We start from the raw sequence: 15,888 nt of genomic DNA on the forward strand, positions 1-15,888 counted from the left end.
AAAAATTCCTTTTTTTTAAGACATAACCTGGGATTCGAACCCGCTCTATCGCGCGCCCTGCATGCATCCCCCGATACACTTCGCATACATACCGTATTTTTCCGGTTGTAAGTCGACCTTTTACGACTAAAAATAGAAGGAGAAAGGGTGAGGGTCGACTTACAACCGGAATTCGACTTATAACCGGGAACTATCAGTATCTTACAAAAAATGACCTGCACTGCATGCACGAGAGCACCATGTGTACACATTTTTGCCATTTTTGCCTTTTTCAAGGATTGGGAAATTATACTCTCCAATAAGGAATGTTTACATGATTTGTTGATGTGTTAGTAGCAGGGAGTGGTTAGTAGTGCTTCGTTGGGTGAAAACTAACGCGGAATTGAGACCTCCGGATACGGGGTCGACCTATAACCGGGGTCGACTTACAACCGGTAAAATACGGTACTAATTCTTCCAAGTTGCTTCACATTATGATCTTGCATTTGAAAGCCCTATTTGAATATGCATTGTGGCCAGCCGTCTTTGATGGTACGGTACGGTAGGGGATAGGTACGGGACAGGTACGATCGAGGGTAATACAACACCGTCTCCCGTACCGTACCGTACCACATACAGCTGCCCGCAATATTCAAATAGGGCTTTCAAACGCAAGAATATAACGTGAAGCAACTTGGAAGAATGGGTATGAATGTGAAGTGTATGGGGGAATGCATGTAGGGCGATAGTGCGGGTTCGAATCCCAGGATATGCCTGAAAAAACTAGGAGAATTGAAAAATTTATAACATCCCTATGCTTGTTTTGCCGTCAGATACGGGATAGCGCCAGGCGTGACACAAACAAACAAACACACAAACACACAAATACCAAATTAAAGCTGTGTGGACCCTGGCTAGCGCCAGACGTTACTGAAGTAACGTCTTCTGCATAGCTACGGGAATAACAATGCTATTGGGTGCAGTCATGGCAAAGTAGCAACTTCCACCAATTCACACTACGCACATCCCAAGAATACACCAAGCTGCAGAACAACATTATTCTATAAGACCCTGAGGGGCATAACAGATGATCTTACAATGTTTTTCTCGCAGCCTGCCCATGCCTTGAAGATGTTCAGAGATTGGCCAGCGTGCAACATGCCCGGTGTGGCAAACACAACCTGATTCACATACGCACACACATAAACACACGCACACGTACTCACACACACACACACACACACACACACACACACACACACACACACACACACACACACACACACACACACACACACACACACACCACACACACACACACACACACACACACACACATACGCACACGTACACGCACACATACATACATACATACATACATACATACACACACACACACACACACACACACACACACACACACACACACACATACCAGGCAAAGATACAGTTCTTGTCTGAAACTTGGTTCCAAAGTACACATACAGTAGGTACCAAAGCTGACTCAGATAGCAAGACTAGTCACAATTAGGCAGCTCTGATGTGTTGCTATGCAACAGGTCTCATTTCATCAGAACTGGCTGCTCAAATAACTACTAATACGATAAATTTGCCAATGGGCATGGAATCCTTCCATAAGTAACATAAACACACGAGAGATACAGCTAGGCTTATCTACTGTAAACACAACACAAACACGCACACACGGACGCACACACCGCCAGTGCACAAGTACCACAGACCATTCACAGCAACAAAGTTGCTATCTCAACAAAACATTTCCAAAAGCTTTTCAACCCATTTTCGTCAGTGGATACATGGGAATGAAGAAAGAAAGCCAGAACCAGAGGCTTTTACATAGCCAGGACCATCCAAAATAATTCTACTGTAATAGAAAGGCGTGTAACGAGACTTAGCGCTAACGATAACCTATCACTTATTCTACATAAGGAAGTATAGCTGGTGGGGGTAAAGACAACAGGCATAGCTCTAGCTTAGTAGTCACAGCACTGTCACTTCGGCTGCAGAATCTCAGCACCTTTGACATGCTGCTGCCGCGTGCATAGCACTGGCTTTCGGCGCGGATGTTACTGTTGTCCTACGCGTCAAGTGTGCTGTTACAACGGTGCGGCCGAATGCTCCATGGTGATAACACTGGCTGCTCATTGTGGTTCCGGGTGATACGATTGTCACCCTTGACCAGGTGTGTATCAGAAAGTGTCCTCTGAAACTTGCCAGGTGTATGTTGTGTAGTATGGATTGGTCTGACTTTCTTTGCCTCATTCTCATGTACAGGTATCTAATGATAAGAACGCTGTTGAAAAGCTTTTCGGAAATGTTTTGACAGTTGATTGAGTAATGAAAATAGTACCTGTGTTGCCTGGGTGTGATAAAAGTCTCGTCTCCTCAGTCCTCACTGAGCATAACATTCTCTACACCACGGTTACTAGTATGGTATATTTTGTTAAACATGGTGCAATGTTTCACAGCACATACATGTAGAGTGACAGAAAATGGAGGAACACGAAATTTCTCCCCCACCATTGTTCCTTGTGCACAATAGTAAGAGTTACAGGGGGAAACCGTGCTACACTAGCCTACAGTGCTGTGTCAGACTAAGACTGCTTATCAAGAGAAGAATTTGCTCAGATCCTAATCATGACAGTGAGTGGTAACTGGTACCAGTGTGGGGTGTCTGTACTAGAGCTGACTCACCATTGGTCCAGGCTCCTTCATGTATGATGCATCAAATGGCTAAAAGTACACACAGCAGAAACAGCAATGGCCGCAGTGGTCAGCATGCTCATCAAGCAGAACAGTTCCCCTCGACAGGGAGAAATGCACACAGCAAGACGCACACCAGGGCACACAGCAAAGCAAACGTGCACGCATGGACAGCCCTTGGTCCATGTACTTGGTAACAGCACCATTCCCACCATTCAGTTATGTGCACCGCTACTCTATACAAGGGCTGGCAGCATAGAGCTCAGCATGGACCTCAGAAGCATCACTCTAGCCTACTACACGCACGTACGCACACACGTGCACGCGCGCACGCACATGCGCTCACACACACACACACACACACACACACACACACACACACACACACACAGAACACGCACATGCACACAAATACACACACACACACACGCATACACACACACACACACACACACACACAGATACACACGCGCACACACACAAAAGCACACACGCACAACAACACACATACCTACCTTGATGTGCTTAAACTCAAACATGTTGCGGTGAACAAACGTCTTCTTGATGTTTTGATTTGTCCAGTCAACAAACAGCTTGTAGTAGTGGTTGGCCTACAGATGACAAGTGAAGAACGAACACACACCCAACCCACATAGACACGTACACACATACACACATAACATGTACTTGTACCAATAACACAAGGTTATACATCAGGAATGCAGTAGGGACTAGGTGTTCTTGAAGACCATGTGAAATAACATCAGCTTTACTAACAAGCCAATAGGCACACTGTACTGAAGAGAATTAGGCATACCTTTAGACCACATATGCAGTCTTCAAGGGCACCTATCTCTCTTAGGCCATCATTTTTTATATCTATGTTTCGCGTCAGTTCAACTTCCAGAATCATATGCGAGAGGTAGGAAAAAATAAAAAATTGCAGAATAATAAAAAAGGCTTATCGGAGGTGTAAAGTACTAGTGTACGCTCGTACATAGCACATGCGTGCATGGTGTACATTCGAAAGAAAAATCGTACATCGAAGCACAAAATATGGGTTATCAGCATGAGTAAATATTCACTTTGGACAGAGGAGGCAACCGTTGGTGCCCATGCTTCGCTGGATTATTGTACTCAGACTTCAGTAGCGGTGTAAAGAGCTCGGGAACGACGCATCCTCTCAGCTTGAGGCGACCGATGCGGTCTAGTGTAAGTAACTACTAGTAGCTCATAGAATACTGCTCGCAGATGCCGAACAAACGATTTACCAACGCTGGCCTCAAGGCCATTTCTGAATCCCAGCTTCGCCGCATGCAACCAGTCCGCACTGATGACTCGCACGACCGTACACTCACTGTGCATGTTCAATTTTTTTATTTTTTTCCGAAAAAAATCAAAACGTATGCGTGCGGACGACGCGAAACATAGATATAGAAAATGATGGCCTTATACACTAAAGTTAGGCGGAAAACACCATGCATCCATGCACATGTACATATACTTAGAAGTACTGACAGCGACGTCCGGCGTGTCTAGTACTTATACAGCAAAACGACATGCAGGCGCAGCAGCATTTTACTGTGTTTCCCGAGTCACCACGCCCAAGCCATATACACTTTTCCCTTGCTGTCGTATGGGCAAACAACTACATCAGCCGGTACATGAACTGCATCCCTGGGCCAATAATGTATCGCATTTCATTAAAAAATGAGTACCAATGATAAGAAGTGGTACGGTCATCTGGCGCCCCTGCTCAAGAGTGCGAGAATCATTTATATACAGCTGCATGAACAGCATGTATCAGAAGGTGGGTAGCTGATATTCGAAGAGCCACAGGAATGAAACACAACTCACCTTCTCTGTGAGACCGGTGGTGAAGTAGATTGGTGCTTTGAGATTCATCCGTTCCCTGAAGTAGGGGGGGGGGGGGAGAGAGAGAGAGAGAGAGAGAGAGAGAGAGAGAGAAAGAGAGGGGGGGGGGGGGGGGAGGGAGAGGGACAGAGACACACAGAGAGAGACAGAGACAGACAGAGAGAGACCGAGAGAGACAGAGACAGAGAGCGAGACAGAAAGACAGAGAGCGAGACAGAGACAGACAGAGAGAGACCGAGAGAGACAGAGACAGAGAGCGAGACAGAAAGACAGAGAGCGAGACAGAGAACGAGACAGAGAGCGAGACAGAGAGCGAGACAGAGAGATAGAAAAATATGAGTGTGTGTGTGTGGACAGTTCATCTGAAGCAAGTAGTAGACAAATTCCAAGTGGTTTGCACTAACATGTAGAATAACGGTTTTACACAAAAAAAAAAGGTACCTAGGTCACACTGCAGTATACATCCTCTGACACAACATCTACCCATTCAAACTTACCAGAATGACTCCAGCAAGATGCAGAGTTCCTGAGCACGGCCAAGCGCAAAGACGGGAATCAGAACTTTTCCACCTTTTTCCACAGTCTCATGAACGCTTTTCAAGAAGTCACGCTCTCGACATCTGGAATGAATGACAGTCAGTGTGAACGGAAATAGTTACATCACACACAAGGCTCACAAAGAACACATGGCCAACACCATAGTGGAATAATACATGTGCTTGGGTGGGACATCAGCAGTAGGGAGCACAACTGTCAGGCAACATTAGCCAGGACTTGTAGAGAAAATCAGTGTCTAGCTTCTCCATTATTTAATTCCCAGGCATACATACACATGTACGTGTGTATCACCGGAGACACGGCTAGAGATACGTTTAACGACACCACTAACATACCGCTTGGAGTCGCGGATAGTAGTGGCATACGTCGACTCTGTGATCAACAAATCAGGTCGGCACTTGTCAATCCAGGCAGCACTGAGAAGGGAATTCAGCACACACGCATGCATGTACGCACACACACACACACACACACACACACACACACACACACACACACACACACACACACACACACACACACACACGCATGCACGCACACATACACACACACATGCAAAAGTTTTACACACCACCCAAAAGGCATGACTGTACTTGACGTACATAACATAAACAGTGTCTGTGAGAATTTCGAATGTGACCAGGCGAGAAAACATCCCATGCAAGGAATACTCTTAGCAGGTACATGTACATGTATGTCAGTCTGACAAGGTCAATTAGGTACTAGTATCTGAGAATAGCGGACAGTGCATGCAAAATGTGCAAAGTACACTACAACACTACAAATCAACGAGTGCAGGGGGTTCATCGTCCAACATTTTTGAACACGACATTTCGTCATGCGCAGGAGAAAAGCACAAAGCAAAGTGCACAACAACAGCAGCATTCTGACAACATACAGACAGCATACCGACATACTTCAGCACCTACCGCCACACATTTACTCGTACAGGCCCACTTACCCAAGATGCCGGTCTGGAGTCATGTTGTAATCACCCTGCAAAGCAATAGAGGAAGAAGAGCAGTGCCAGTCACAAGATAAGCAGAAATGGCTCATGATAAGGCAAGAGCATGAACATGGCAGTAAAACGGTGATGAGGGCAATGTAGAAATCAAGCACACGGCTACGCAGTACGTACGGTATAGACCACAGACTGCTGGCCAACACGTATCTCAAACATAGCCGCACCGAGCACATGGCCAGCATAGTAGGCCTTGAGCGATAGGGTCGAGTCAACCTATCAGCAAAGCAGACATTCGGTAGAGAAAGAAACACAGTGAAAAGCTTGTAGCAGACGAGGCATAGTGGCACAATTCCAAGGGAAGAAACAACCAGCACAAACAAACTGAAGTTATAGGACTGTGGTGAGTTACATCTCACATCAGGTAGATGATGAGCACCTCAACAGACCAAAAAAGAAAAGAAAAGATGACTTTTGTGCTCAAATCGACAATGATGATGCTAAAACGTACACAACAACGTCAATAAGTCAACAGAAGAAGAGGAACTGTGCAGATAGGAAAGGCAAACATTGCTATATTGTATGTCACTTTAGTTAGTTAGTAGTAGTAAGTTGTTACCAATGTACATTGCATTGTCATTGGCGGCCCAGACATACAGACTAGTAATGTAGTATCGGTGGCATGAAGCAGGAAAGGACAGAGCTGGAATGCTATAATACCATGAACGTACTTCCACAATTTGATGGAGATTGACGGCAACCACCTTCTTCATGCAATCTTTGATCATCTGTGGAGATGGCGAAACAAATAATTATTACAAATATCAAAACTACAAGCCACGTACAGTCATTGGGTTCAGGAACAACACTAATGCACAGTCCAGTCACTGGGTTCAGGAACAACACTTATTCAAAACACAGCGTACCTACCTGAGACGTGAAAAAGTTTGTTTCTCCTTTCTTATCCACGGAGATTTTTCGATAGTCCTCCTGCATCAAGGCAACACAAACATGCCAGCAAGAGCAGAATGGATGGAAAAATTTCACTTTCTTTGAGCAGAGTGCAGCATCACACTCACATTGTGTTTGTAGGGTCTAGCAGTATGATCGTGAAGGGCTACAACATCACGTTCTACTGGTTGGCTGTGGCCGGTGGATGTTCTAGACACCACCGGTGTGCATAAATTAGATCTGGAAATAAAAAGGAAACCTGACCATTGAAATTCTTGCCACGTTAGATACGTTACCCAAAGCAAAGACATGATTCAGTTCAGCTGAGCCTAAGGTAGATGATGTAACATAAAGCAATGTGCCATGATAACATTGATTCGTGCTTCTTCTGCATCGGTAGCCTATCAGAAGGATGATCCAACAAACACGCTACAGAATACGCACTAAGTCACAAATGTTATTCTCCCGGGCATCAAAAAACAAAACAGCGACACAAAAAAAGTTTAAAAAACACTACACACACAGCACCCACACAGGAGAGCTGAAGAAGCCAGGAAAGACCCAGTAGGGTAACACACTCTACTAATACGATACTAGTTACTTCAACTACAAACAACAGGCAACTATCCTGACATTGACTACGAGTACATGTACAGCTCACCAGCAATATCGGTGCAATGGCCTTGGTCGGATGTGTCATATAAATGGGCCCATCGTATCCAACCATTTCCGAGAAGTATGGCAGCGCGCCGCAATGGTCCAGATGAAAGTGACTGTATGAAAAATAAGAGTAAAGGATCAGTAAAGGACACGTAATCCTCCATGAGAATAATGTTGCATGCAGTTTTTCAGCACGGCAACCTGGTTCATGATCATTCCATCCGGAGGAATCTGCTCGATGTAAATCATAAGCTGGCATGTGTTGTACGTCGTGTAAAATACTGGTAGAGGAAGTGCCGGAGCAAGTTACACGTTGATCATGGAAGAGTCAAGCACACATTTTTGTAAGAAAAAAACGCAAACAAAGCAACAACAAAAAAGGAGAATGCAATCGCAGTGAACAGGATTCGAACCTGTGCGGGCAGAGCCCAATTGATTTCGAGTCAATCGCCTTAACCACTCGGCCACCACTGCCATGTCCTCTTGCCACCAACAAAGCACAAATCATGAGAAGTAAACTACAAAGAGTGCACCAATCCAGTACATTGTACATGTACCCCTTCACTACTTGAAGCTGGGGGGGGGGGGGGGGGACAATCTGGAATACCCCTCAAATTCCCTATGAATAGATGTGCTTGGGAAAGCTTACAATTGACTACAACTTACCTGATAATGACACAGTCCAGATGCTCGGTCAGACGACCAGCCTCGGCAATGTAGGTGAAATCTGGAAAGCGACGCTGCAAGCAGCCCAAGCAAAGATACACACGCACAATAAGAACGAATAGGTGCATGTACGTGCATGCAGACACAGTGCGAGCATGTGAGTATGTACAGACACATGGTATGGTAGTGTATAGTACGCGTACATGGACAATTGCTGCAAGTGAAATCTGGCTTCATGAATATAACAGAGCCCCGGGGGGGGGGGGGGGGGGGGGGGGCATGGCCCCAGCATTATGACTATCTATGAGCACTGCTTGCTGAATATGACTTGTGTGTGTGTGTGTGTGTGTGTGTGTGTGTTTGTGTGTTTGTGTGTATGTGTGTGTGTGTGTGTGTGTGTGTGTGTGTGTGTGTGTGTGTGTGTGTGTGTGTGTGTGTGTGTGTGTGTGTGTGTGTGTGTGTGTGTGTGTGTGTGTGTGTGTGTGTGTGTGTGTGTGTGTGTGTGTGTGTGTGTGTGTGTGTGTGTGTGTGTGTGTGTGTGTGTGTGTGTGTGTGTGTGTGTGTGTGTGTGTGTGTGTGTGTGTGTGTGTGTGTGTGTGTGTGTGTGTGTGTGTGTGTGTGTGTGTGTGTGTGTGTGTGTGTGTGTGTGTGTGTGTGTGTGTGTGTGTGTGTGTGTGTGTGTGTGTGTGTGTGTGTGTGTGTGTGTGTGTGTGTGTGTGTGTGTGTGTGTGTGTGTGTGTGTGTGTGTGTGTGTGTGTGTGTGTGTGTGTGTGTGTACGGGATATGCTTCCCTGGCATTTTACATATGATCGAGTCAACTATGCTCGATTCACGCCATACTACTGGCTTGACAGGACTCAACTGCCACTAAATCACCCAGAAGCTCAAGCCTTCTTGGAACAGGGTGGATTCTCAGTCCAGCGTTCCGTAACCCTTTTGCTCAAGTAGCATCTGACCAAGCCACCGAGCAATCAATCGACAGAGCCACGCCGAACACAGGTGCAATACAGGTAGACTCCCTTTTTAATTCGAACCTCAAATTGCCAGGCCCTAACTTCGAATTATCCGGAACTTCTAATTATCCAAATGCAGCCCCATGCACTGATATGTATGTCAAAATGCTTGAAATCGCATGCTGAATATTTTTTGCACATTTTTATTTGCATCAACGAAACATAGGTACGTGGTCGTACCGGTACGCGCGCGGTCATGTACAGTCTGTATCGGCTATAGCGTACCCTTTTGATTTCCGTGATATTATCAATATCCGATGCATCACTATATGCGATACGATCGATTTTTTTATTTTATTTCGATCGACACATGAAAGGCAAGGAAATACTTCCAGCATGGCGTTTTGACAAATGAGCATGCTGCATAGTTGACAGTGCCCGTATTTCCATAAAAAAATTCTGTTAGGCCATGGTAAAAAATAAAGTTGATTCTCAGGTCATGAGCCTGTGAAAATCGGTGCGAGCGAGCGATTTTATATTTTAATTCCCACAATTTTTTTTATTTCCAAAGATAGGGTCACACATGTGTACGTCACAGGTTCATAATTAATTTATAATTATTTTATTATTCAGGCCAGAGAGTAGAAAAATACCAGTATCTTACTACTCCCGGATTCATGCCTTTCGCATTGACCGTTTTCATGCACGCATATGCATGCTTAGAAATAAAAAAAATCGTCGGTGCGCCGCCAAAAATCGGTGCGCGCGTACTTGAGAATCAAAGATAATTTTTACCATGGCCTTATGTACATGTACATGTATCACTATAAAAATAAGAAACGTGAAGAAAGTAAAAAAATAGGGCCTTTGATATTATTGCTACATGCATTTTATAGTTATCGCTATAGCCGATAATAATATAGTGTGTTATGCATGTTTTGATTCTTTGCTGCCATCATAATATCCGATATATCATTACATCCGATAATATTGGTTATAGTGATATTTTTACTGGATAAAAGACGTTTTGCTTTTGATATTTCGTACCAATATCACTGTAGCCGATATTATTCTTTCATCCGGTCACCATGGTCACTCTATAGCCGATACAGACTGTACAACGGATCATCAAAACACTGGATCTACACAAAATCATTTTGACATTATCTTCGAAGCTTCATCTTCTAGTGAAGAAGTAATAATTATTAGTTGTCAGTCACTGCAGCTTTCCTGAAACAATTTCAACGGAAAAGAACTGCGCTGCCTAATCCGCGTCATGAAAGGCCGTTGGACAGCAGCACGTCGTTCTGAAGAACGGAAGTGGAGCAAAGACATAGACAATATTTACGACAACAGTGTTGGTGTGCGCCAACATCTCCGCGCACGAGCTGGCGCGGTAAGAAAGGCCATCGAGATCCGCGAAGAGAGTCAGCCACCTGGAAGAAGTCGTCTTCAATCAAACCTTTGCGATTTGCCTCGCACGGGCTTGAATCAAATTTCGAGAGAAGGTGGGTTTCTTGAACGCTATAGTCGATCCTGCAGCGGACCATCGATCGATTTGAGCTACGCTTGGCTAGAGAAGGAGAAAAGAATGAACTTCGAATTACAAGGATAGCAACTCAATCTCACTTCGAAATAAGCGTTCAAAGGACATAGCCAATGTACTGTAAACATGAACAGCTCTTCTGTACGAAGACTGGGTTCGAATTATCCAACCGGCGCACTTTTCGTACTTCGAATTATGCATTCGATTTTGACTGTTTTTGTTGCTCCGCAGGCCAGCCTCTTGCCGGCCCTTCTATTGTAATTTCAGCACACCGCCATGCTTGTTGTCCCTGGCTGACTCAGTATGTCCCTGGCTGAGAACATTGACCTGGCCCTGATCGGGTATCAGGAATTGATCAACCTTGCTGATGGTCACTGAGAATGACCAAAGTGAGAGGCTATCATTTCTCGTTGGTTGAGCAGTGAAATACATGAGGAATCTTGTTCAACGTAGATTTCCGCGCATGGCTATGTGTGAGTGTGAGGCTGTGAGGGCATGGCCATCTAGCATGCTGGTCATAGCTTTAAAAAAGTTCTGGTAATTATTTAATAGATAATTAGAAGAATATTTTAAAGCAAACTAGAGCTGTTTATCTGCCTGTTATGAGCACTTGTTTAAATTTGCAGTTTTCTTGCTAATCCTTTTTTGTCCTCTAGATTTGTACATTGAGCTGGACTCTGTGCATATCAAAATGTCAACGCCCGTTTACAAGCGAACCCGTAAGTACCATTTTGTTTGTCCGCTCGACTGTATCAGCTTCATGATTAAGTGTTCAAACTCAACTTACACAGAAATGATTTGTCTGAATACTGTTATACAAATGTAGGTTCCAAGGTGGCCTCTACTCGGGGCGTTAAGCTGTTTTTTTACACCCAAATTCAACCTTTAAACTTGTTTTGTATGCTGGGCAGAAACTAACAACCGATTCGCGACCCTCTCCGATAATGAACACCCTGGATCACCGATTTCCGAAGGTAAGGCTTTCCCAACCATTTTTATTTAATTCCCGTAGCTATGCAGAAGACGTTACTTCAGTAACGTCTGGCGCTAGCCAGGGTCCACACAGCTTTAATTTGGTATTTGTGTGTTTGTTTGTTTGTGTCACGCCTGGCGCTATCCCGTATCTGATGGCAAAAAATCATAGGGATGTTATAAATTTTTCAATTCTCCTATTTTTTCAGGCATATCCTGGGATTCGAACCCGCACTATCGCCCTACATGCATTCCCCCATACACTTCGCATTCATACCCATTCTTCCAAGTTGCTTCACGTTATGATCTTGCGTTTGAAAGCCCTATTTGAATAATGCGGGCAGCTGTATGTGGCCAGCTGTGTTTGATGGTACGGTACGGGAGACGGTGTCGTATTACCCTCGATCGTACCTGTCCCGTACCTATCCCTACCGTACCGTACCATACAAGACGGCTGGCCACAATGTATATTCAAATAGGGCTTTCAAACGCAACATCATAATGTGAAGCAACTTGGAAGAATTAGTATGTATGCGAAGTGTATCGGGGGATGCATGCAGGGCGCGATAGTGCGGGTTCGAATCCCAGGTTATGTCTTAAAAAAAAGAATTTTTTAAAGAATTTTATAACATCTCTATGCTTTTTTTTGTCTAGGTCATCAAGGCAAAAAAGCATAGCGTAGGGCCCTGAGCTTCCAAGCTCTCTTGTTAAAGCACACAAAATTAAACAGAGATGTTGGTGTGATTTCTCTGATTCAGGCTTAGATCAAGACGCCAAACAAGACGATTGCAATCCCAAGAAGCGACATGGGTCTGCAAAGTAAGTTACTACCGTACTGGCAATATATGTTGCCGCGTAACGCAGGGGGGTGCGGCGTAACGCGTGACCAGGCTAGTGCGACAAATTTTCATTGCGTTCGTAACGCGCGTCCGGCGGGGTGCATATATGTTGCCGCGTAACGCAGGGGGTGCGGCGTAACGCGTGACCAGGCTAGTGCGACAAATTTTCATTGCGTTCGTAACGCGCGTCCGGCGGGGTGCGGCGATCTTTTCATTGCAGTTTGCAAAAAATGATGCGGCAATAGCAAAAAAAATGATGCGGCAATAGCAAAAAAGTGATGCGGCAATAGCAAAAAAAGGACTGCGGCAATATAGAAACCTGTGTAACGGCTCCTGTGCGACTTTGCATGTAACGCCCTGCGTGCGGTAAACATGTGCCAATGTAACGCTTCATGGCCTCACTGCGACCATATATTATATTGCCAGTACGGTACCTAACGATTTTCCTCGATTGATCATATGCCATGCAAAACACTTTTATTTAAACGATATTCTTTATTGAGTGCTGATAAGTTCCTTTTTTGTGTTGTGCATTAGATTCACTATCAACGATATGTCTGGGCGCAGCCTCTGCAATGTCAACCTGGGTTTTGTTGAACATGCCAACATGGTCTCCATGGAGGAATTGATCGCCATTCCGGCTACATGCCGCAAGTTTTAGTGGGAAAAACGAGCGGCATTGTGTATCGTTGCGGGGAAGCGAAGCTGATCGCACCATGAGACCGAGTTTTGGTCGTCCAGACGCATAGCTTCTTTTCCACCAAAAACATTAAAACATTTAGGCAATATCACAGGTTGCCAAATGCCTTCTGCCAAAATTTGACGCCTCAATTATCAAGAATAAGGATGCGTCTTAGACGCACTAGGCTGCGTCTTAGACGCACAATCTATTTAGTGAAGTATACAGTACAGACATATCACCCCCTAACTTGATCAATACTCTTCCGATTACATACATCTTTTGGATTCCAACTCAGTATGTAGTTTTGCAGGGCTGCTTATTTTATTCCTTGCAAGCCAAAGGTTGCTGTTTGGAGCCGGCCTATTTTCATTTCAGCTTATATTTACCAAATTTTCCGGTTATAAGCCGACCTTTTATGAACTAAAACCCGATAGAACCGATAAATCGAAGCCTCAAGTACTGTAATTTCACAAATTTTCGGTGTACTTTTATTTTCGGTACTTTCGGTGCGTCTGCTTCATACCTAAAATTTCAATACACCGAACAAACACTAACACACATTCAATAGGGAACTGCTTCTCTGTACCGAAAATTTCTGTTCACCTAGCCTGGCCTGTTGCCCTTATACCGAAAATATTGAGCACCGAAAATTTCTGAAATTAGAGTATTGGGGTCGAAAATATGGCAGTAGTTGCAAAGCGGTAGAACATTATCATTATTTGGCCCAACAAGTGTAGTTTACAAAACGGCTGAGAGTTCTGCTGCAACATCCCTATATTCCAACCCCTGTGATAACCAAGACTATACAATCTATTTGGGTCAAGACACGAGAAGTTCTCATGTCTTAAAGAGTTCAATTGGCTGCAGGACTCACGCCATCATTGTATCCCATGTGCATGCCACAGTCCATCATGATGTTCTTGCCGCCCACCGAGAGCAGGATACAGCTGCGGCCAACATCTAGGCAAACCGGGAAAGAGCCATCACACATACATAATTCACTATCACAGAGTACGAGTTCAGTGCAAAGTCTCCGAGTTGCAGAAAGATTGGAACAATGACACAAAGTCGTGAAACAACACGAAAACACAGGATCGGTTGCGGACTCAGAATTTCGTGCTTCTACATGCATCATACAACTTCCTCATCTGAACAGCATGCCCTAGACCACACATGCTAATCACTTACACGTGAGGGAGAGAAATGAGATGCAACGTCAGCGCCGAACATACACCGGCAAAGGTGGGGAGCATGGCGTGAATAGTGCAAATATGATGGCAGCACAGATGCACTAGCTAGCGCTATACTACTACAAGTACTTCAAGTGCTAGTGTGTGTGCCTACGCAGAATGGACTATCAGGTTACACAACTTGCAGTCACAACCACTGCAGCGCCATCGTCACATTGGCACGTCCACACCATCAACGACATGTTGGAAGTGCTTGTGTACATGCGGAATACCTGGGTGAACCCTGATATTTTCGTGACAATCACACATTGCAATGCCAAATTCACACATTCGTGAATGTAAATCACCGCAAACTGCTCTTCGGATTGTTCTTGGACAATACAAGATCCAACTGAAGAGATAAAATTGCGAACGTTTCTCATCGTGAACCAGTGCGATTCATAAAATAGCAAAATTTGCACGCAGGAAACGTTTCTCGCTTTACAGTATACGTAAGCCCGTGATACTATCACCCTGAGCTCAATCCAAAAGAAATTTGCTCTGCGCCAAGTGGAGCCTGCACTTAAAGGGTGCGTCTTTGCTCCTTTGACAAGTGGTGCAGTACTACGGATCTACAATACACACAGAACCAACGGTCCAGTATGTGCTAGAGGAATGAGAAAACTACATGTGCACCATAGCGACCAGAACGAGATTCGAATGGTTCCAAGATGCCCCACTCATTTGTTAGTTTTTGTGCTAAGTCCTTGAATGTTACGACTGTCCAAAATCTGGTGTATTTGGTGGGCTATACGCATAGCGTGTGCCCCATTTGTGTCTTTTATAATTGCTCTAAATTTACCCCAATTGTGTATGACATTATGAGAATGACACTGTTGAGGGAAATTTGTTTGCATTATATCAATAACATTTTTGTTTACTTTTCAATTCAAACGAAACTCATTAAATTCATTCAAAGAAAACAATCAGGAGAGAATACACTTAGACTCCACTGACCTTGCCCAGCACCTGGTTGGATGTATGGAATGCACACACATCACAGAGGCCGGGGTTACAAAGCACACAGCAAAGCGATAAGCAATATCTTGTTCCAAGCCATAACCACTTCAGCAGACAACACAAAACACCAACCTAGCGGTGTGGCACGAATTTCTGCCATAACTCTTCTCTAGCAACACAGCTGATTCGTCCTTTCAGTTTATAAACATGATCATTCTGTACGTTCTCTGTGATAACAACAGTACTCTTGCCTACAATTTCGTCAAACCTTTATCATAAAGTTGTCTTGTCTACAACTGTTCATGTAATTTAGTGTGTGAAAATTGAAAAATC

At 44.4% G+C, this 15,888-nt stretch overlaps 2 protein-coding genes and 1 non-coding gene across 3 annotated transcripts in view; 1 reads left to right on the plus strand and 2 right to left on the minus strand.

Moving 5' to 3' along the window:
* LOC135814982 (integrator complex subunit 11-like) overlaps window positions 1-15,862 on the minus strand; it is a 31,159-nt gene extending 15,297 nt beyond the window's left edge. The window contains exons 1-15 of the mRNA XM_065328191.1: window positions 15,688-15,862; window positions 15,553-15,564; window positions 14,241-14,326; window positions 8,375-8,448; window positions 7,710-7,821; window positions 7,028-7,087; window positions 6,829-6,885; window positions 6,275-6,373; window positions 6,098-6,132; window positions 5,472-5,552; window positions 5,076-5,198; window positions 4,561-4,615; window positions 3,219-3,314; window positions 2,695-2,733; window positions 1,077-1,160 (exon numbers count right to left, since the gene is read on the minus strand). Coding sequence (XP_065184263.1) covers window positions 1,077-1,160; window positions 2,695-2,733; window positions 3,219-3,314; window positions 4,561-4,615; window positions 5,076-5,198; window positions 5,472-5,552; window positions 6,098-6,132; window positions 6,275-6,373; window positions 6,829-6,885; window positions 7,028-7,087; window positions 7,710-7,821; window positions 8,375-8,448; window positions 14,241-14,326; window positions 15,553-15,564; window positions 15,688-15,715 — 1,041 coding nt within the window. The 5' untranslated portion in view covers window positions 15,716-15,862. The remainder of the gene's footprint in view (window positions 1-1,076; window positions 1,161-2,694; window positions 2,734-3,218; window positions 3,315-4,560; window positions 4,616-5,075; window positions 5,199-5,471; window positions 5,553-6,097; window positions 6,133-6,274; window positions 6,374-6,828; window positions 6,886-7,027; window positions 7,088-7,709; window positions 7,822-8,374; window positions 8,449-14,240; window positions 14,327-15,552; window positions 15,565-15,687) is intronic.
* Window positions 8,101-8,182, minus strand: Trnas-cga (transfer RNA serine (anticodon CGA)). The gene has a single exon. It is a non-coding gene; the product is annotated as a tRNA-Ser (tRNA).
* On the plus strand, window positions 10,544-14,273 carry LOC135814984 (uncharacterized). The gene is made up of 5 exons (XM_065328194.1): window positions 10,544-10,835; window positions 11,530-11,592; window positions 11,785-11,847; window positions 12,604-12,664; window positions 13,222-14,273. The coding sequence occupies exons 1-5, from the start codon at window positions 10,604-10,606 to the stop codon at window positions 13,343-13,345; spliced, it is 543 nt and encodes a 180-aa protein (XP_065184266.1). The 5' UTR covers window positions 10,544-10,603; the 3' UTR covers window positions 13,346-14,273.
* Window positions 15,863-15,888: the final 26 nt, after the last annotated feature.

This window comes from Sycon ciliatum, chromosome 4 (genome assembly GCF_964019385.1).
Source record: "Sycon ciliatum chromosome 4, ocSycCili1.1, whole genome shotgun sequence".
Lineage (NCBI taxonomy): Eukaryota > Metazoa > Porifera > Calcarea > Leucosolenida > Sycettidae > Sycon > Sycon ciliatum.

What these genes read in the sequence shown, in the direction of transcription:
- LOC135814984 (XM_065328194.1), top strand. Translation starts at nt 10,604, where the DNA reads ATGAAAGGCCGTTGGACAGCAGCACGTCGTTCTGAAGAACGGAAGTGG. An exon ending in GAATCAAATTTCGAGAGAAG is followed by an intron (nt 10,836 to 11,529) that starts GTGGGTTTCTTG and finishes TTTGTCCTCTAG; the next exon opens with ATTTGTACATTGAGCTGGAC. An exon ending in GCCCGTTTACAAGCGAACCC is followed by an intron (nt 11,593 to 11,784) that starts GTAAGTACCATT and finishes TATGCTGGGCAG; the next exon opens with AAACTAACAACCGATTCGCG.